The sequence below is a fragment of the Entelurus aequoreus genome, linkage group LG19 (genome assembly GCF_033978785.1).
Source record: "Entelurus aequoreus isolate RoL-2023_Sb linkage group LG19, RoL_Eaeq_v1.1, whole genome shotgun sequence".
Taxonomy (NCBI): domain Eukaryota; kingdom Metazoa; phylum Chordata; class Actinopteri; order Syngnathiformes; family Syngnathidae; genus Entelurus; species Entelurus aequoreus.
The window spans coordinates 25,287,323-25,310,958 of NC_084749.1; the positions used below are offsets into that span (position 1 = coordinate 25,287,323).

The 23,636-nt window shown below is 37.2% G+C and overlaps 1 protein-coding gene across 1 annotated transcript in view; it reads left to right on the plus strand.

Moving 5' to 3' along the window:
* Positions 1-23,636, plus strand: part of LOC133635472 (receptor-type tyrosine-protein phosphatase S-like) — a 267,952-nt gene that overhangs the window by 89,190 nt on the left and 155,126 nt on the right. The window contains exon 4 of the mRNA XM_062028688.1: positions 8,845-9,033. Coding sequence (XP_061884672.1) covers positions 8,845-9,033 — 189 coding nt within the window. The remainder of the gene's footprint in view (positions 1-8,844; positions 9,034-23,636) is intronic.

A 23,636-nucleotide genomic window follows, 5' to 3' on the forward strand; every position in this document is an offset into this window, starting at 1 on the left:
AAGCACAGATAGACCTCAGAAGTATCCAATACATCAGATAGTACACACCGAGAACAAGCCAGGGGGGTGCAATAATCTTTATCCCGTAGACAGACATAGCTAGAGGGGAATGAGAGTGCCTCACCATTAGGGCATGTTTTACATAGATCATTGATGACAGACAGAAGAGGGATTTTGTGAGAACATATTGCACTCTCTTGTACCATACTTTCCAAAGCCAAATGTAGGTTTGCAATTGCTTTTCTAAGCTTCGGGCTGACTCAATATAAAAAGATTATAGAGGGGTGATCATTAATAATCGATGGGGAGGATACAGCACTGCAGCCTAAAACGGTGTAAATGCCTGTACTTCTTTGAACCCAGCAGTGAAATATTCATCACGCTCGGCTGATGCCAGCTTCAGTTGGAGGCAACCTCATCGTTCGTCATTGTGAGACTGCCTTCTTGTCTCCCGAATGTCTTTTATTTTTGACGATTCTTGCAAGAAGAATACATAATAAATAGCTTTCTCCTCCACTCAGTCATAGTGCAGTTGTTGTGCTGTCCTTGTGCAAACGTTGGCACTGGCACAAAGTCAGTGTTTTGATGAAGAACTAATGGTGTACAATTTGAAATGCCTTTACAGAAGTCAAAAGCATCATTTATTCAGTAGCAAATGCAACAGGCACATTCTCCTTTTCTGTGCAGACCAATTACTAACTTCATAGTACTTACTTGACTTGGCACAGCTCCACTAGCTATTCATGCATAACGTATGACAGCTATTGTGACCGTGCAGTGGTACGTGTGGAAACTCTCACTCCTTGACACCTTAAAGGGGATCTTTTAGGCTTTTCCTCTTTTTTTGACCTACGTCTGATACTCATAATGCCAAAGCGCCCTGCAAACAGTTTTGGATCGTAGGCATGCCCACGTAAATGTGCTAGGTCTGCCCCCTGCGATGCATTGCTTGGAAAGTCTACCGTCTGCAATGATTACACAGTGTTAGCATGTTGAGCAATGGCCCTAAGAACATTTTTGTTTGGGTATTTTATAGGGATGTCCGATAATATCGGACTGCCGATATTATTGGCCGATAAATGCTTTAAAATGTAATATCAGAAATTATCGGTTTCGGTTTCATAATTATCGGTATCGGTTTCAAAAAGTAAAATGTATGACTTTTGCTGTGTACACGGACGTAGGGAGAGGTACAGAGCGCCAATAAACCTTAAAGGCACTTCCTTTGCATGCCGGCCCAGTCACATAATATCTACGGCTTTTCACATTCACAAGTTAATGCAAGGCATACTTGTTCAACACCCATACAGGTCACACTGAGGGTGGCCGTATAAACAACTTTAACACTGTTACAAATATGCGCCACACTGTGAACCCACACCAACCAAGAATGACAAACACATTTCGGGAGATCATCCGCACCGTAACACAACATAAACACAACAGAACAAATACCCAGAACCCCTTGCAGCACTAACTCTTCCGGGACGCTACAATATACACCCCCCGCTACCTCCTTCACTGTGCATTCCTCCATCACATGTGCAGTGCATTCTTCCATCACATGCACAGATAATGAGCTCAGGTTTTTAGCTTGTTGCCTAGGACCTAGAACGCTGGTTCAAACCTCAGGCGGGACCAAGTGGGTCACACATGCTATTTTACTGATAGGTACTACGATGTACTATGTCTACTACCTAGTCAGTTAGGGTGGTAAAATCGCTAAAGCATGGGTGTTCAAAATAAGGCTTGTGGGCCCGCCGGTGTCTTCAATTTGGCCTGCGAGACGTCAATCTGGCCCGCAAAGAGTTTCCCATTTAATTTTAATCAGCTGACAGCCTGATTGCTGCAAATCTGCCACCATCCTGTGGACAACGTGAGTAAATCAGGTCAATGATCATATATTATGGTTTAAAGTTAGGATAGAATAACATTTACTTATTTGACCTAATCCGAACAACCTTCCGTAGTCATGGCGCAAAAAAAAAAGCAAAAAGTCAACACACATGGTCATATAAATGTATATTATAATATATTATATATTATAAAAGACGTCCAAGCACCATGAAAAATTCAAAATTACACTCACTTTAATCCATTTCATTACCTGATGGGAAACACTCTCTCCACACTTATCCATGTTTGACTCATTGTAGCTGCTTGATATTCCTGATTGATAACCGAACTAACAAGGTAAGAGTCAAACATTCACACACTCTTAACATCAAAATATATTAATTACTAATTATATATGTATTATATTAATATAATACGTACACATTTTAACACAATATGCACACACACGTATTGTTAGTTTACTAGCAACGGACACATTTTTAGCCCAATGCAGCCCCCCTAGGCAAATAGTTTGGACACCCTCGCGCTAAGGCAGACCTGGGCAAATTAAGGCCCGGGGGCCACATGCGGCCCGTTAAGCTTTTCAATCTGGCCCGCCGGGCATTCCCAAATACATTTTTTATATCTTTAAGATGGAAAGTGTATCTGCCATTATGATGTGCAGTGATGATTTCTAAAGACCGTAAATCTTGAACTATACAAAGTATTTCTATGGTTGGAATCTGTGCTTTTGCATGATATTTCAGTGACTAGTGTTGTCCTGATACCAATATTATTTTGATACTTTTCGGTACTTTTCTAAATAAAGGGGACCAGAAATAATTGCATTATTGGCTTTATTTTAACAAAAAATCTTAGGGTGCTGCGGACCGGTACTTTTCAGAGGCGGTATGGTACCGAATATGATTCATTAGTGTCGCGGTACTATACTAATACCTGTATACCGTACAACCCTACTAGTTACTATGGTAATCTACGTCACAGCAGGTCAGACGAGGCACCAAGCAGTGTGGGTGTGGCTTGATTGTAAAATATGTCGATTGAGAGGGGGTTCATATGTTCTCAATATTCATGGTTTTATCGTTCATAGAAAAAATTTAAATTTCATTCCGTTTTTAAGGCGGTCTGTCATAGCATTTTTAGCATTCAATCAGACTTTATTGTGAGGTGTTGTATTAGTTTTCCTAAAAAATAGATATACCGGCCCCCAGACACATTTTTATTCTCTAAATTTGGCCCACCGAGTCAAAATAATTGCCCAGGCCTGCGCTAAGGTGATACCATAGAAACAAGTATTTCTTTGTCCTACAAGAAGTACATTTGCTGCGTTCAGTCAATTATTACCTTTAGTATGGCTGATAAACTCATGCAGATAAGTAAATACAGGTGACCAATTGTTCTCCCCCTGTGGTTTTCATGTTTCCTTCAAATTCTAAAACTGTGTTATTATTTGAGGAGAAGATTAGTCGCTACTGTGCAGTGGAATATCCAAACTACAGTCTAATTATACAGCTGTGATTCAACTTGGTGTCCTTAGTTCCCCTCCCAATTTAGAGCTCCTTGGGTGTAAAAAGTACCATGATGTCTCCAGTGTGGACATGAAGTCACTGGCTCTTTAAATGAGCGATGACCTATGTTGTGCCACTGGCCAGCATCTTAGTCAGTCATTTACAAGAATTGTAATGCGGCCTTGAGCTTTCCTGATGCATATTGCAGCTCTGGGCACTTCCCTCTCGGCTCTCATCATCTAAGAGTGAGTCACTGCTTTGGCTCCAGTTGCCGTAGAGGTCAGGCGTTGTGACCCACGGGACTAATTGTCCCAGCGTGACAGCAGAAGGAGGACAATGACCGAGGAGAACACTACAGTCTCTCATCCCTTAATAGTGAAGTAATTGCTCAATCATGCAAGATTATCAGCTGCAGGGGTACCACAATGATTGTAAAAATGATCCTACTGTCATTCTCGAGAATGTTCACAGCAGTGAAAAGAGGCTGGGAGGATCTTTGCCTAAACGTGCAACTTGCACCCTTAGTCTCAGGATGAAAAACTGCGTAATCTCAATTTGATATTAACAATCGATGATCGGTCGTTTTGTCATCATTCATATAATAAAACATTTATGGGTTAGCTCAACCTTTACTAGCACAAGAACTGTTTTGCCTCCTCTTCCACCGGAGAAAAATAGCCTGGAGCTATAAAACATAACACAGCTTATAAACTTATAATCTTTTTCATTAGTTTTACATGTTACAACAACAGAAGTATGTCGAATAAATTACGACACTTCAGAACTGACTTTATGTTGTTCATTAATTTCCCGTCACCGACCAAACTTGCTCTCTCTTGCCCTCAGCCTCATCCAATCAACAGTCTCGACTCAGCCTGTGCACATCCACAGCCTCACAGAAAGTTGTAAAAAAATGTGATATTTTCAAAAGCGCACATTTCAACCTGCAAATAGGATGCTAAAGAACCAAATGGCCAGGTGGCCAACCCATTGGGAAGCTAAAATGTACTTAAACTGAGGCTATCAAATGTAACACATTAACTCATGCAAATAATCAAAAAAATATATTTTTATGAACTAGGGTTGTACGGTATACCGGTATTAGTATAGTACCGCGATACTAATGAATCATTTTCGGTACCATACCTCCTCTGAAACGTACCGGTTCCGCGGCCGTGTCGTCGTCACATCGAGTCATTGCTGGTTTACGAGCAGAGGAGCATGTTCGGCGGCACACAATCACAGAGTACTTACAAGCAGACACAGTGTGTAGACAGAAAAAGGAGAACGGACGCATTTTGGCTTACAAACTAACGATAAAGGTGAAGCTATAACACTGAAACGCCCTCAGGAAGAGGAGTTGTGATCCGCTGCGCGGATCGTGTTCTGTTTGGGTTTTCGGATCACTTGTGTTTTTCTGTTAGTCTTGGTCTCCTTCTAGTTCCTGTTTATGCACCTCTGAGTTGGTTACCATAGCAACTTATTACTTTCACCTGCCGCTTGTGTTCCCGACGCGCACCTGTTTGTCATCACTGACATTATTATTTAAGCCTGCCTTCCCAGTCAGTCTGTCTTGCTTCCTAGTTTGTTTCCATACAACAGATGACGACTTGTGTTTCCTGCTCTGAACCTTCTAGCTCCCACGCTAAAGGCTCTGTTTACCTTCTAGCTCCCACGCTAGCTCCTTTTGTTTCTGCCTTAGGTGCTATGAGCACGTTTTTGTTTGTTCCAGTATTATTTATATCTTAAATAAATAATTTCTTACCTGCAAGCTGTGTCCGAAGCCCGTCTGCATTCCTGGGAGAACAACACCCGCATCACGATGCGACCAGGTCGTCACAAGAGGTGCTTTAAGACATGGTTAGCTAGCTAGCGGCTAACGTCCATCCACCGTCTGCAGTGTTTTAGCTACTTCTAAATCACTAATCATCTCCATGGCGACAAATAAAGTAATGTTCTTCCAAGTATCATCCCTGCAGGACGAGGAATAGCTAAACATGCTTCACTACACACCGTAGCTCACCGGCATCCAAATGTAAACAAACGGCATTGGTGGATCTATACCTGACATCCACTGTAAAGATATCAAGTACAGGCACGTATCTAGTCGATACTACTATGATCACGTCAATATTTTTTGCCATCACAACATCTTTTGTTTAAAAAAAAATTCATATTATGTTTATAAACTCAGGAAATATGTCCCCGGACACATTAGGACTTTGAATATGACCAATGTATGATCCTGACTTGGTATCGGATTGATACCCAAATTTGTGGTATCATCCAAACCTAATGTAAAGTATCAAACAACAGAAGAATAAGTGATTATTACATTTTAACAGAAGTGTAGATAGAACATGTTAAAAGAGAAAGTAAGCAGATATTAACAGTAAATGAACAAGTAGATTAGTAATTAATTTTCTACCACTTGTCCTTAATAATGTTGACAAAATAATAGAATGATAAATGACACAATATGTTACTGCATACGTCAGCAGACTAATTAGGAGCCTTTGTTTGTTTACGTACTAATACTAGACAAGTTGTCTAGTATGTTCACTATTTTATTTAAGGACTAAATTGCAATAAGAAACATATGTTTAATGTCCCCAGCCAGCTGGACCAAACGCACAGCTGTCCATCGAGTGAGTCACTTTAATATCGATCATGATACTTAAATATTACAACTACATACACTGTCGATCTGTGTTGTTGTTGTTGTTGTTGGGGACAAGTGTTGTAAATTAGCTTTGGCTACAAACACTGTGATGCATGCATTGGATAACTGTTTCAGATGTCTGTGTTTTTGTATCTGTCCCTATTTCAAATAAACCTCTATAATAATAATAAAAAAAAGCTGTGTACAAACAAAACATGAAATGTGGGCTAATACTTTACAGGTACTGTAATATGATCATTCATGTGTTTCAGTCACACTGCAAAAAGTCAGTGTTCAAAAACAAGAAAAAAAAATATACAAAAATTAGGGGTATTTTATTTGAACTAAGCAAAATTATCTGCCAATAGAACAAGAAAATTTGGCTTGTCAAAACTTTCCAAAACAAGTAAAATTAGCTAATGTCAATGAACCCAAAAATACCTTAAAATAAGTATATTCTCACTAATAACAAGTGCAGTTCTTGGTAGAAAAAAAAGAAACCTTTTTGCTCAATATGTTGAAAAATATTCCTAAATGAAGTAAATGCTAGTGCCATTATCTTGACATAATGATATGCGCTCGGCATTACATTTTTTGAAACCAGCAAACTTATACTAAAAGCTAATTTATTGTTCTTAATGGAAAGGCAACAAGGCAACCACTTGTTACTCTCGGGGTCTCCTAGCCGCTCAGGCAAATAATATTGTCTAAAAATGCATTTTTCCATCGATAACATGACATCATCGCGCCAAGTGCGTGCTCTTTCAGTCAATTAGTGCGCATATGTACAGCCCGTTCCCCGGCCAAAAAATGTTGAATTGTAATTTTGAAGAATTCATGAGAATTAACTATTTCTGTTCAAAATAGTTTGAAATGTCACATGTTAAATGTTTAAATAATAACTGTCAGTTTACTGTACTGTGCCAACTGTACTACTATATGAGTGCATATTTTCTCTGGTTTCATTGAAAATAAAACAGCAAAGTCAATTTGGCTGTCATCTGTTTTAATTATAAGACAAAATTGTGTCAAAGTCATGATTTTTTTTTTCATGCTTGAAATAAGAAATTATTACTTTAAAAAAGTAGTTTTATACTTGTGAGTGTTGATGACACAGCTTTGATATTCTCGTTTCAAGCATGTTTTACTCAATATAGGTCATAAAATCTCAGCTAGAAGCTGTAATATCTTACTGAGATCATTCAGGACCAAAACCCTTAAAACAAGTAAAACACTCTAACATAAAATCTGCTTAGTGAGAAGAATTATCTTATCAGACAGAAAATAAGCAAATATCACTCTTATTTGAGATATTTAATCTTACTTGAGTTGAGTTGAGTTGAGTTTGAGTTTATTTCGAACATGCAAGCATACAACATGATACATCACAATTTCCAGTTTCTCTTTTCAACATGTTCGAGAAGGAGTAGGAAGAAGCAGAGCTTATTTAATCCTACCCCTTTTCTTTACATAACAGTTGCAAAACTTTTTGTTCACTTCCTGTTCACAATTGTTTCACAATAAACTCCATAAGTAATCACAATAAAAATAAATAAATAAATAAATAATAGTAATAATTTAATAATAATAATTGGTGAAGTAAGTTATATTTCATATGATGAGATAAGTAAGATTACTTTAAGAATGAATGAATGGATGGATGAAATAAATTGAGAATGTTTGTCATGGTTCTTCTTCTTTGTACTTTGTAAACACTTTAAGTTTGAAGAGTTTCTTGAAGTGGATCATATTAGTACATTGTTTGATTGCTTTGCTTAATCCATTCCATAATTTAATTCCACATACTGATATACTGAAGGTCTTAAGTGTTGTACGTGCAAACAAATGTTTTAAATTACGTTTTTCTCTAAGATTATATTTCTCCTCTTTTGTTGAGAAGAATTGTTGTATATTCTTGGGTAGCAGGTTATAGTTTGCTTTGTGCATAATTTTAGCTGTTTGCAAATTCACTATGTCATGGAATTTCAGTATTTTTGATTCAATAAATAAAGGATTTGTATGTTCTCTATATCCAACATTATGTATTATTCTAACTGATCTTTTTTGTAACACCGTTAATGAATGAAGTGTACTTTTGCAATTATGTCCCCATATTTCTACACAGTAGCTCAGATATGGTAACACTAGTGAGCAGTAGAGAATATGAAGGGATTTTTTGTCTAGAACATGTTTTGCTTTATTCATTATTGATGTGTTTCTTGCAACTTTATGTTGTATATTTTTTACGTGAGATTTCCAGTTCAATTCATCATCAATCATTATACCTAGAAATTTGGTTTCATTTACTCTTTCAATTTCTATTCCGTCTATTTGTATTTGTGTTTGACTTTCTCTTCTACTGTTACCAAATAGCATTATTTTAGTTTTACTAAGATTCAACCATCTTTTTAATTTGTTAATTTCTTCTGTTATTATTTGTATTATCTTCTGTGTGTTCTCTCCTGAACAAAACGCTGTTGTATCATCCGCAAATAATACTAACTTTAAATCTTTTGTAACTTTACAAATATCATTTATATAGAGATTGAATCATTTAGGTCCTAGTATTGATCCCTGAGGTACTTAGATTTCAGTTTTTGCAGTGCAGTACAAATTGGTGTCCTGTCGCATTGTGTTGTGTGAAAATGATTTGTTGAATACCAAACATTATGGCTGTTTGTGAAGAAAAATTCATAAATTAGCCACACCGTTTTATGAGCAGGTTTATAATCCCAGATATACGGTAAAATGTTTTTGCCTCTGGAATATGGTGATTTCATTCCATGTTGACAAATAATCCCCCTCTTCATTTCACAGACGACCTTCTCCCTCCTGGCTTCCCGAAAATTGACATGGGCCCTCAGTTGAAAGTAGTGGAGCGAACCCGGACTGCAACAATGCTTTGTGCCGCCAGTGGCAACCCCGACCCAGAAATCACTTGGTATAAAGACTTCCTGCCCATTGACCCCAGTGCTAGTAATGGGCGAATCAAACAGCTCCGTTCAGGTAAGCAAAGACTAAACATGTCACTGTTGTTATGCCTGATGACCTACCACAGTAGCATCGACGTTGCACATATGGTGTATTAAAAATGTATTAAAGAATGAAGAAGCACGGTAGGTATTTCATAGTCAAGGAAGGCCACCTCCAGATGGGAGCGGTAAAACTCAGTGTTGGATATGTTTGTGTCTTGTTCTCATTGATTACAACCTACTGAGAGACCCACTAAAGCAAAGTCTAATTATGTAGCTAATTAAGCGCAGACACTGACGTGGCCACGGGCAATAGGAGATAGATATTTTAGGTCGATGATTTGTCACCACTGAAAAAAATCCATTGACTTTTATGTGACGTGTTACTGCAAATGTAATGGCATATGGTACACATCCAAAATGTGTAGATGTATTTAAATATATCTTTTGATTTTTACTTGCCATTTGTCTACAATTTTGTGTGAATATAAACCTGGATGATAATGAGAAATGTGCAAAGAACTTGAAGTTGTGCATGGACTTAAAATCTACTGCATTAGGACTTTTAACACGCGAAGTCCCAGAGAAGGGTCAATTGACATTTTTACCTAGAAAACACACAAGAGGGTCATTTGACCCCTAGTCCCCCCTGTGGACACTCCTTTTGTTATGAAAATGTGGCTGTAAGTGGCACACGGCAGGGGGCCACTTGAGCCTGTGTGGGGGAGGGGACCTTACAGCTCAAGCTTTAGTTCTGAGGTAGGTTGTGTGTGTTTTTGCAAGGATCAACAGAATGAAGGGATCAACACTCTGACATTTATTGTTAAAAAAAATACAAAACAAAACATATTTACAAAGAATGAAAAAGCAACTGTTTTCCCAGTTTTGGTGTGGAGGGTTGTTGCAGAAGCAATTGTTATTTTTGTGTGCAAAAAATAGTTTAAAAAAAAAAATTTACAAAGAAAAAAGCATATTTACAAAGAATGAAAAACCATGTCCATGTAAACGTGACTGACATACATTTGAGCAGTCACTCACAATCCTGGCACTGCCATTGCTCCTTTCGGCATTTCCCACATGTATAATTTTTCTGTCTACCTAGACAAACTGCCCCTAACAGCCTCATTACCATAACAAAATGAGTGATTAGTGTATTCGGGAAAAGCGTCGGGCCAAATGACCCCTCTCTGGGTCTTCTAGGTAGACAGAAAAATGCTGGGACTTCTAGTGTTAAGAGCCTCTTATGACGAGTTCCAAATGTTTTTATGCCCATGCAAAACTTTGCTTGAATTACTGTATGTAGGCCTTTAACCACCTACACTAGGGTTTGTACATTTTCATCTTCTCTCATCAAATGTCAATTTACATGTACTGAGTGCAATTAGTGATCCCGTGAAACATCTCAGTGTAAGTCGGTTTTTCCTAATACTTCAAATTGTGACGTGTGTGGACACGTGTGCTCCATATTTCTAATCGTAGAATCAGGTTGACTACAAGTATTGCTGACTACCCATGTTAACATATGCTGTAAGATATTTTATGTATATATACAGGTGTATTTTATTAGTTTCCCTATGAGAATGACTTTCTGTGTTGCCACTGTCTATGTTCTAATCTAACTTTTCTACCACTGTTCTATGTGAGTCACTATTCCTAGGGATGGGTACCAGAATCTCGTTACTGCCGGGTATCGATTCACATAAAATCAACGGTACCATATTTTGATGCCTTTTGTTGCCTGTAACGTCCAGTCCGCTTGCTGACTATGCACCGTCTCAAAGACTTGGCGGGCAGACTCAGACAATCTGCCTCTGGGTAATGTTGCAATGTTCCATGCCAACAAAGCAAGTATACCTGAACGTAAAGTAAGCCTCCACCTTTTTAGCTTGATACTAATTTACATTGTTAACTTAAAAGTTAAAGTACAAATGATTGTCACACACACTAGGTGTGGTGAAATTTGTCCTCTGCATTTGACCCATCCCCTTGTTCACTCCCTGGGAGGTGAGAGGAGCAGTGGGCAGCAGCGGTGCCGCGCCCAGGAATCATTTTTGGTGATTTAACCCCCAATTCCAACCCTTGATGCTGCGTGCCAAGCAGGGAGGTAATGGGTCCCATTTTTATAGTCTTTGGTATGACTCACAACCTACCGATCTCAGGGCGGACACTCTAACCACTAGGTCACTGAGTAGGTGCCATATGGGTGCTACTGATTATCATTAGCAATTTTACATGGCGATGCTAACACCTCCAAATTCGGTAATGAAAACTACAACTTAGGCTGCGTTCTCACTGCAGGGTCGGATATCCAATTCCGATTTTTTTGTGAAATCCGATTTTTTCATGTACCGGATTTTTCGGACTATAAGTTGCTCCGGAGTATAAGTCGCACCGGCCGGAAAAGAATAATAAAGAAGGAAAAAAACATATATAAGTCGCACTGGAGTATAAGTCGCATTTTTGGGGAAATTTATTTGATAAAACCCAACACCAAGAATAGACATTTGAAAGGCAATTTAAAATAAATAAAGAATAGTGAACAACAGGCTGAATAAGTGTACGTTATATGACGCATAAAAAAACAACTAAGAACGTGCCTGGTATGTTAACGTAACATATTATGGTAAGAGTCATTCAAATAACTATAACATATAGAACATGCTATACGTTTACCAAACAATCTGTCACTCCTAATCGCTAAATCCCATGAAATCTTATACGTCTAGTCTCTTACGTGAATGAGCTAAATAATATTATTTGATATTTTACGGTAATGTGTTAATAGTTTCACACATAAGTCGCTCCTGAGTATAAGTCGCACCCCCCGGCCAAACTATGAAAAAAACTGCGACTTATGGTCCGAAAAATACAGTAGTTGTTTACATTACCAACAAAAGTGCTATCTAATGTGAATGCAATCCGACCCGTATGCAGACGTGACGTCGCACATACTAAAGTGTTTACAGACGTAGACATGGCCTTGATTCTATACGTCTCAGTCTTGGCGTACTTGTGGCAATTTTGAAGTTTTTGTGCAATCAAAGTCGACGTTTTTTGTATTGAATTATTGCGCGTAGAGAGTACGAAGGAAGAAGGAAAGTATTATGGCTCATGCAGTTTGTGGGACATTTTACTTTCTTGTCTGCTCCGAGAGCGTGTGGGCGAGCAGTTGGAGACATGAGTGGTGGAACATTGACGTGAGTTCCTAAAACATTTTATTTTCACCTGTTTTCTGCTCATTTGTCAACTATTCATTTTGTAACCGTTTATTTTGGCAAAAAATTATGACGCTTATCGCTTTTTGATGACGTACTTGTTGGATAAACGCGACCGGAGTAAAAAAAAAAATAGATACAGGTCGCATTTAGGCCAAAAAATCGGAACCTGACCTGCAGTGTGAAAAAGACCTAAGATCAATCAGCTGGTCTGTAATAAATACAATACTTACAGTACAAACACTATGTAGGGCTCGACATAAGACTAGACTGACACATTCAACTTCATGGCAAAGACTACTTCCTGGCTAGGAAGCCTATACACTACTGCCATCCAGCCTCTTTGAATTGTAACTGCATGCAAAGTCTAGACTTAGACTTCCTTTTTATTGTCATTCAAATTTGAACTTTACAGCACAGATAAGAACGAAATGTCGTTACATAAACTCATGGTAGTGCAGGATAGGTTAGTGCAGGATAAAAAAGCAATAAGGTGCATATATAAATAAATAAATATATATAAATAATATATAAATATATATGTAAACTAAATAAATATATAAAAATATATATAAATAAATAAATATATAAATAAATAAATAAATAAATAAATAAATAAATAAATAATTGTAAGAAAACAAGCTATAAGAACTGAACAGCACAGTTATCATTGTATTAGATTATTGTTAAATAAAAAATTAGCTCATAGAAAAAGTATCAAAAATTGGTACCGTCGAGTACCGGAATCGATTCCCAGGTAACAGAAATTGGTACCACATCGATTCAAATGTGAAAGGTACCCATCCCTAACTATTCCTTCAATAGCATGTGTGTGTCTTGTCTAATTGAAGGATAGCTGTGTCTCGTTCTGTATGTGAAAGCCAAATGCACATTGCCTTGTATTCAAAACATTCCATTCAAAAACCACAATACGCTTTACATAACACAACATAAACTTTAAATACACGTATTCCACCAAAATAGATTAGACGTCTTGATTACAACTATAAAATGGAAATAGAAATCATGATTAACTTGAATCCGCAGTTTGAAGCTGAACAATAAAGCATTGTAATAAAATGCTGACAAGAGCGGCGCCACCCAGGACGGCGCTTTAGCACTTAAAGTTAATTCTTAAAATGGCAGTTCTTTTGCAGACCTCACCCTAAAATCTACTTTGTTGTTCTTCCTCTTTCCTCTATTTACTTTCATGTTGCTTTGTGATTTTCAGAAACCTTTGGTAAGTGTTCATCAGAGACAAGCAAGCCCACCCACTCGCCTTCAAGCAGATGGCATATTTAGACTCCTCTCCAAAATGCATGCATCCCTCGCTGCTCCCTCAGCATTGACCTCTTTTTTTTTTTTTTTTTTTCCTCCCCTCCACTTGTTTTAGTTTCTATGACCAACTTTTATGACCACTCTTCCACCACCACCTTCGAGCAATAGCATCACGAGAGTCTTTCAGGGCAACATCTTGAGCCTGTTAACTGTGATCCAAAAAAGAAATACGCTTTTTCCATTTCCTCTCAAGTAACATACCTGAATTACTTCACGTAGGTTCTTATGTTTCTTTAACTTTAAAAGCAGCTGTGGCGGATTTACTTTTGCTGACCATCGTATCCACACTGTAAAAGTCAGTGTTCAAAAACAAGACAAAAAAATACAAAAATTAGGGGTATTTTATTTGAACTAAGCAGAATTATCTGCCAATAGAACAAGAAAATGTTGCTTGTCAAGACTTTCCAAAACAAGTAAAATTAGCTAGCCTCAATGAACCCAAAAATAACTTAAAATAACAAGTGCACTTTTCTTGGTAGAAAAAAGAGACCTTTTTGCTCACAATGTTGAAAAATATTCTTAAATGAAGTAAATGCCATTATCTTGACATAATGATATGCGCTCGGCATTACATTTCTTGAAACCAGCACACTTATACTAAAAACTAATTTATTGTTCTTAATGGAAAGGCAACAAGGCAACCGCTTGTTACTCTCGGGGTCTCCTAGCCGCTCAGGCAAATCATATTGTCTAAAAATGACATTTTCCATCGATAACGTGACATCATCGCGCCAAGTGCGTGCTCTTTCAGTCAATTAGTGCGCGTATATACAGCCCGGCCCCCGGCCAAAAAATGTTTAATTGTAATTTTGAAGAATTTATCTGAATATGCATGAACTATTTCTGTTCAAAATTGTTAGAAATGTCACATGTGAAATGTTTCAATATTAACTGTCAGTTTGCTGTACTGTGCCAACTGTACTACTACATGAGTACGTATTTTTACATTTACGTATCAACAAATACGTAAATGAGGGGTATTTTATTTGAACTAAGCAAAATTATCTGCCAATAGAACAAGAAAATTTGTCTTGTCAAGACTTTCCAAAACAAGTAAAATTAGCTACCGTATTTCCTTGAATAGCCGCAGGGGCGTTAATTAATTTAAAACCTCCTGTCACTCCTGCGTTTACCGGAAACCGGCGGGATGGCCGTGCATGCGGTAATTATTTTAAAACCTCTTCTCACTCCAGCGTTTACCAAAAGGAATCCATAAAATTTAGGCGTGCGCTTTGAGTGTGATGTAAGCATACCATCATGAAAAGCACATTTAATTAAAAAAAACGTTATTATGGTCTTACCTGTACTTATAAATGGAGTCCATTTGCAGCTCCTTCTGACCAAAAGCATCGATAACTTGTTTATAGAAGTCTTCCTTATTTTCTTTCTTCAGTTTTAAAAGTCTCTGTTTCGATGGAGATATTCCTTTAATTATTACCTCCTGCTTCGATTGAAAGTCCAGTTTAGAAAACTGTTTTATTTTAGATACCGGTATGTAATCCTCCATGTTAAAAGTTCAGGCAGAGGAAAAAAAAAAAATCTCTTGCTGCGTGTGTTCACTTCTTCTGCAGTACCGGAAGTCGCAAGAAGGATCACTAGCGCGGCAGCGCCCTCTACCACCAGGAGGCGGGAGTCATTTAATGACTTATACAGTATTTCACACACGCAGCTACGGTATATTAATAAAACATAGCTGCTTACTGTTCTCTTTAGCATACTGTACCGGTATTCAATAGCTTGGACCTTAAATCCTACTGAAAAGCTCTTTATCTTTTTTCCTTTGTGCGATTGTAAACTACTGAAAGCAGCTTCCTCCATTTTGAAAATGAGGACAGATGCGTCACTCGTGACGTAACGAATTTGACCCGGTGGAAGTTCTAGCCATATGCTAAATATTTTGCGAAACGAGTTTGACCCGGCGAAAATTATAGACATGCGATAATAAAATTAATATTTTGCGAAACGAATTTGATCCAGCTTCAATAATAAACCGGCGATAAGGCCAAGCATGCGTTAATTATTTTGAGAAACGAGTTTGACCCGGCAGTAATTCTAGACGTGCGAATACTATATTCCCTGCGCCAATTCAAGGAAATACGGTAAACTCAATGAACCCAAAAATACCTTAAAATAAGTATATTCTCAAATAACAATGTACTACTATATGAGTACATATTTTCTATTGTTTCATTGAAAATAAAACAGCAAAGTCCATTTGGCTGTCATCTGTTTTAATTATGAGACACAATTGTGTCAAAGTCAAGATTTGTTTTTTCATGCTTGAAATAAGAAATTATTACTTTAAAAAAGTAGGTTTATACTTGTGAGTGTTGATGACACAGCTTTGCAACAGTTGATATTCTAGTTTCAAGCATGTTTTACTCAATATAGGTCATAACATCTCAGCTACAAGCTGTAATATCTTACTGAGATCATTTAGGACCAAAACACTTAAAACAAGTAAAACACTCTAACATAAAATCTGCTTAGTGAGAATAATTATCTTATCAGACAGAAAATAAGCAAATATCACCCTTATTTGAGATATTTAATCTTACTTAGATTGCAGATTTTAGACCTGCATTTTCGCAAGACACCGGCCAGTCAAAAATATACCAATGCCTTTTGTTAGAATACGTTATTTTAGCTTCTGTAGGACAATAGTCAGAGCTTTTTTTATGCTTGCATTCCAAAAGTGGAACCTCAGTTTTCACAGACTGGCTTGCAAAGTCTGAGAATGTGCAGCAAGCGCTGATAAGGGCTGCAGGAATCTGCCCAGTTGAAGGCCACTGCTACAACCCTCCATCACTCTTTTTGAACCTCCGGACTAGTCTTGACAAAATATTTTTCTCCGCTGAGTGTTTTCATCCGCTGCCAAATTGGACAACACCACACGCTAGGATATCGTCAGCTACGCCCCTATTGCGAAAGTTGGAGGCTGAATGCTTTAAATTATAGTTACAATTGGCCACTCTGTGTCTCCTTTCAATAGCAAGTCTCTTATAAAAGGTAATGTTAGCTTTTGTGGGCTTGCTTATTTGCTGGAGTCCTTTTTGTTGCTCAGGAGCTTTTTCAGTAGCCAGGAAGGATTTATACTGATGAGAAAAAGGCCTGCACTCTCGCAATAATCTCCCCAGGCTGCTGCCGTCCAAAGTTCTCAGCACTTTGAGGAGCCATCTTGTGTCCACATGTTTCAGGGCTGTTTCACGTGTTATGGGCCAACCGCAAGCAATGTGTTTATATTAACATTATAACATTTTAACCATAGAAAGTCAAAACTTAATTTTGAGGTGGTTTTTGCATAATATGTAAGACATTTAAGATGCACAAATGGGATACTTCCACGGAGGATTAGGGTTTCACTGCAAAAACTGAAATCTAAGTAATAATAAATAACAATAAATGTTATTTGCAAAAAGCACTTTACATTGAGTAAACAACCTCAAAGTGCTACAGTGTATTAAAAAAATTAAAATAAAAAGATAATAAGAAATAAATACAAATAAAAACTACAACAGCCAAATAGCTAAAACTAGTATGCATATATATATATATATATATATATATATATATATATATATATATATATAAAAAAAGGTTTATTTAAAAAGAAGGGTTTTAAGCCTTTTTTTTAAAGCATCCATAGTCTGTGATACCCTCAGGTGGTCAGGGAGAGCGTTCCACAGACTGGGAGCGGCGGAGCAGTAAAAAGCACTTTACATTGAGTAAACAACCTCAAAGTGCTACAGTGTATTAAAAAAAATAAAATAAAAAATAAAAAGATAATAAAAAATAAATTAAAATAAAAACTAGAACAGCCAAAAAGCTAAAACTAGTATGCATATATCTAAAAAAAAAAAGGCTTTTTTAAAAATAAGGGTTTTTAAGCCTTTTTTAAAAGCATCCACAGTCTGTGGTGCCCTCAGGTGGTCAGGGAGAGCGTTCCACACACTGGGAGCGGCGGAGCAGTAAAAAGCACTTTACATTGAGTAAACAACCTCAAAGTGCTACAGTGTATTAAAAAAAAGATAATAAAAAATAAATACAAATGAGAACTACAACAGCCAAATAGCTAAAACCAGAATGCATATATCTAAAAAAAAAAAAAGTTTTATTTAAAAAGAAGGGTTTTAAGCCTTTTTTTAAAGCATCCACAGTCTGTGATACCCTCAGGTGGTCAGGGAGAGTGTTCCACAGACTGGGAGCGGCGGAGCAGTAAAAAGCACTTTACATTGAGTAAACAACCTCAAAGTGCTACAGTGTATTAAAAAAATAAAAAATAAAAATAAAAAGATAATAAAAAATAAATAAAAATAAAAACTAGAACAGCCAAAAAGCTAAAACTAGTATGCATATATCTAAAAAAAAAGGCTTTTTTAAAAATAAGGGTTTTTAAGCCTTTTTTAAAAGCATCCACAGTCTGTGGTGCCCTCAGGTGGTCAGGGAGAGCGTTCCACAGACTGGGAGCGGCGGAGCAGTAAAAAGCACTTTACATTGAGTAAACAACCTCAAAGTGCTACAGTGTATTAAAAAAATAAAAAATAAAAAGATAATAAAAAATAAATACAAATGAGAACTACAACAGCCAAATAGCTAAAACCAGTATGCATATATCTAAAAAAAAAAAAAGAAAGTTTTATTTAAAAAGAAGGGTTTTAAGCCTTTTTTTAAAGCATCCACAGTCTGTGATACCCTCAGGTGGTCAGGGAGAGCGTTCCACAGACTGGGAGCGGCGGAGCAGTAAAAAGCACTTTACATTGAGTAAACAACCTCAAAGTGCTACAGTGTATTAAAAAAAATTAAATAAAAAATAAAAAGATAATAAAAAATGAATAAAAATAAAAACTAGAACAGCCAAATAGCTAAAACTAGTATGCATATATCTAAAAAAAAAAAAAGGCTTTTTTAAAAAGAAGGGTTTTTAAGCCTTTTTTAAAAGCATCCACAGTCTGTGGTGCCCTCAGGTGGTCAGGGAGAGCATTCCACGGACTGGGAGCGGCGGAGCAGAAAGCCCGGTCTCCCATTGTTCGTAGCTTTGTCCTCGGAGGTTGGAGGAGGTTAGCCTGTCCGGAGCGGAGGTGTCGTGTGGAGGATTTGGGTATCTCAAATAAGGGTGATATTTGCTTATTTTCTGTCTGATAAGATAATTCATCTCACTAAGCAGATTTTATGTTAGTGTTTTACTTGTTTTAAGGGTTTTGGTCCTAAATTATCTCAGTAAATCTCAGCTTGTTTCTGAGATTTTATGACCAATATTGAGTAAAACATGCCAGTTTGTCAGCCAAATGTATATGATTTATTTATTCCACACTGCGCACACTGCAAAAAGTCAGTGTTCAAAAACAATAAAAAATAAATAAAAAAATTAGGGGTATTTTATTTGAACTAAGCAAAATTATCTGCCAATAGAACAAGACAATTCGGCTTGTCAAGACTTTCCAAAACAAGTAAAATGTATATAATTTATTTATTCCACACTGCGCACACTGCAAAAAGTCAGTGTTCAAAAACAATTTAAAAAAATAAAAACAATTAGGGGTATTTTATTTGAACTAAGCAAAATTATCTGCCAATAGAACAAGACAATTCGGCTTGTCAAGACTTTCCAAAACAAGTAAAATTAGCTAACGTCAATGAACCCAAAAATACCTTAAAATAAGTATATTCTCACTAATAACAAGTGCACTTTTCTTGGTAGAAAAACAAATGAGACCTTTTTGCTCAATATGTTGAAAAATATTCTTAAATTAAGTAAATGCTAGTGCCATTATCTTGACATAATGATATGCGCTCGGCATTACATTTCTTGAAACCAGCAAACTTATACTAAAAACAAATGTATTGTTCTTAATGGAAAGGCAACAAGGCAACCGCTTGTTACTCTCGGGGTCTCCTAGCCGCTCAGGCAAATCATATTGTCTAAAAATGCATTTTTCCATCGATAACATGACATCATCGCGCCAAGTGCGTGCTCTTTCAGTCAATTAGTGCGCATATATACAGCCCGGCCCCCGGCCAAAAAATTATTTATTGTAATTTTGAAGAATTCATCTGAATGTGCATGAACTAATTCTGTTAAAAAAATGTCACATGTTAAATGTTTCAATATTAACTGTCAGTTTACTGTACTGTGCCGACTGTACTACTATATGAGTACCTATTTTCTATTGTTTCATTGAAAATAAAACAGCAAAGTCCATTTGGCTGTCATCTGTTTAAATTATGAGACACAATTGTGTCAGTCATGATTTTTTTTTTCATGCTTGAAATAAGAAATTATTACTATAAAAAAGTAGTTTTATACTTGTGAGTGTTGATGACACAGCTTTGCAACAGTTGATATTCTAGTTCCAAGCATGTTTTACTCAATATAGGTCATAACATCTCAGCTACAAGCTGTAATATCTTACTGAGATCATTTAGGACCAAAACACTTAAAACAAGTAAAACACTCTAACATAAAATCTGCTTAGTGAGAAGAATTATCTTATCAGACAGAAAAATAAGCAAATATCACCCTTATTTGAGATATTTAATCTTACTTAGATTTCAGTTTTTGCAGTGCATTATTAAATGCTACACGTAGACCAAGAGCCCATCTAATCCGCACGAATAAACATATCCCAAGTGCGACTTTTTCCACCTCAAAAATCAATTAAAGTTTACTTAAATAACCCTTAATGACAAATGTCTCAAAGGGCTGAAACACTCAGATAAACAAACAAACATGGCTTAGTTTGGATAATATAGTGGAGTCCTCAGGCTTCGACTCTGGCGCAGCGCCGGGAAGACGCTCAAACTTGACTATTGAGAGGAAGTAAACGTGTGGAAGGATCATTATCATGAAAGCTAATATCGTAAGAACCAGCATTCTTTGCCGTGGACTTTTGTTTTTTCTATTTCCAATGTCCGACATTTCGACTGCGAGGTTGATAGTTGAATTAGACTCCTCCGAAATTGTCAAATAGTCGACTATTCTAAGACACGCCTAGTTGTAAAACCTTCCAAGAACAATATCTGGGGCCGTACTTATCAAGCTTCTTAGAGTGCCATTTTACACTTAAGTCCTGAGAATTTGCGAAATTTAGTCCTACTCTCAAACTTAAGAATAAAAGCTTTTTATCAACGTTCTTAAGTCTAAGAATCACTCCTACTCTCCACGATATTTAAGAGACCTTCAGAGGTGTCTTAAGTGGTTAGGAGTTGCCAGCAGGGGATGGCACTGAGGCGAGAGAGACGTGCGCGAACGTTCAGGGAACGGAACAATGTTTTTTGTTTTTTTGATGACGAGCAGCTGATCAAACGGTATCGTTTAGACAGAGCGGATATTATTTTTGTCACAGATTTAATACTTTTCGATTCCTTGTTGATTTCTGCATGTGTCTGCAGTGGGCTAGTATATATAGAGCCACCCACACCAGTTTCAAATTAGTTGTCTAATTAATGAATTGGAAAGAAAATGTTATGACAGTAGCGTATGTGTGTGGCCGTGAGGTGAGTGACGTCAGTGAGTGTGTGGGCGATAGAAGAGAGGGAGCGGTAGCGTGAGTGCCGGCGGGGACTAGTTTGTTTTGTATTATTTTGCAGTTTATTGTCAAAATATACACTCCCATTGTCCACTTAAATATTTCCAAGATATTTCTTTATTCTTAGACAACGGATTCCCTTCCGTGATTGGTCATTTCTATGGACACAGAATTTACGTCACCTAAAATTCCGTTTACGGCACATAGTAATGTCGTAATTCAGCTCTGAGTGTGACACTTAAGATTCAGTCCTACACTTCGCTGAAAGTGTGAGTAAGATGCTTGATAACTAACTTTTAAGTGCAGCTTTCAGCGAAGAATGTATTTACTCTTAAGTCAACTCTTAGCAGACTTCTTAGGAGTAATTCTAAGAAGCTTGATAAGTACGGCCCCTGGTAGCTAATTACTGTGCTCACCGGATATTATGCACAATGCGCATCAAACTGGCTCATTTTGAGGTGTATCTATTTGCTTGTTTGCTGTAGGCAAACCCTTGAGCCTCTGGGGTCAACTCCTCAATTTGTCATGGTAAAATCAAGTGTTCTTCGGGAAAATGGGGTGGGGGTGGATGTTCGCAGACGGGAAATGTGGTTGGCTCATAAACACACACACTCAAAGCCCTGTTGCTGTAAATCAGAGGTGTCCAAAGTGCGGCCCGGGGGCCATTTGCGGCCCGCAGCTAATCAATTACCGGCCCCCCACACATTCTGCAAAAATTGCAAAATTGATAGAATTGCAAAAATTAAAAAAAATATTTTAAAAAAGTGGAATGAGGTGAAATCTAACGAGAAAAAGTTGCAATGTTGACACAACGCTGCCATGCAGGCTGTTTTTTTTTCTTTTGTCTTTGTTTATTTTTTATTTTTTTTGCCATTGCTCGAGAAAAAAAGAAGAATAATACAAAAAATCTATGTTACAATGAATTATTACTTAAAAAATGTCACTTTAAAATGTTTTATGTGGAAAAAAATATTGCATATATTGTGTAGTTGCCATATAAAAACATCAACGTTTTCTTTGACAAAAGAGCATAAAACAAACAAAATAATAGTTCAAACGTAAAATCAACAGATATATCTGAAGTTGATCTCGTAATTTAAGTGTGAAAAGTTAAAAAAAACAACTAATAAAAATGTATCACTTTATGAGTGGGAGACCTTTTGGATCCCAAATATATTTAGTGGGATTTTATTTAACTTTTCACTGTGATTACTCAAAAATATTAAATAATTCAAATCAATGGTGTCCTGCATTATTGATCTTTTAGGGCTCTAATTACTAAATACTGCATATTTCAGTTTTACTATAAAAAACAAAGTTGTCTTTGACAGAAAAGGCATACAACCTGTTGTTTTTTTTTACTTGATATCAACCTGAAGTTGATATAGAGATATACTGTAAAAAATAATAATAATAATTTGACTTATTTTTAACATTTTAATGACTGAGACCCTTGACCCTTGACCCTTGATTGGTCCCCGGGAGCCCTAAAGCAGTGGTCCCCAACCACCGGGCCGCGGCCCGGTACCGGTCCGTGGCCCGGTACCGGTCCGTGGACCGATACCGGTCCGTGGACCGATTGGTACCGGGCCGCGGCCACACAAGAAATATTTATTTTTTATTTTTTTATTTTTTAAAAAAAAATTAAATCAACATAAAAAACACAATATATACATTATATATCAATATAAATCAATACAGTCTGCGGGGATACAGTCCGTAAGCACACATGATTGTATTTCTTTATGCCAAAAAAAAAACAAAAAAAAAACATTTTTTTTTTTTTACTACCCCCCCTCTTCGGTCCGTGGGACAAATTTTCAAGCATTGACCGGTCCCCAAGTACAAAAAGGTTGGGGACCACTGCCCTAAAGGTTAAAAAAAAAAAGTCTATATATTTTGTTACTGTTTGAAAATGAAAAATATCAAAATGGCCCCCGTGTGCTTAAATTTTTCCGTGTGTGGCCCTCAGTGGGAAAAGTTTGGACACCCCTGCTGTAAATGAATTGCACGTCCTCACTCTGTTTGATTGGGAAATACCTCCACAATAAAAACGCACTCAAAGCTACTGTCAAATTGAAATATCCTAAGAACCAGCATCTTCTGCCGTGGACTTGTTTTTGTCAGAGTTACACATTTGGGAAAAACATCAAAATGTCATCTGCAGAAAATGCTGACTCGTACAGTACAAAATAGGCAGCATCCGGTTCATGCCTTGCAAAATAGCTGTCTGATGTTCCAGCCCGTGCTGTGCTGCCAGGGTAGTGATATTTGTGCGGTTGTCCCCTAAGGAGTTCTTCCAGTGGTGTGGAAGGGGCTTGACATTTGTTCCAAAGAGTGATGTGGTTGCAAACGCCGTCCGAGCTTTCAGAATCAGAATCAGCATTATCACAATCAGAATCAGACTTCACTGACCTTTTCAGGCAGATGACATGAGTGCAGAGCCATAAACTGTAAATAATACCCGAGTGATAATCTAATGTAGGGTTGCGCGATATACACAATATATGGACGTCAATAGACAGGGTTCGTACGGGTGCTTAAAAGCCTTGGAAATG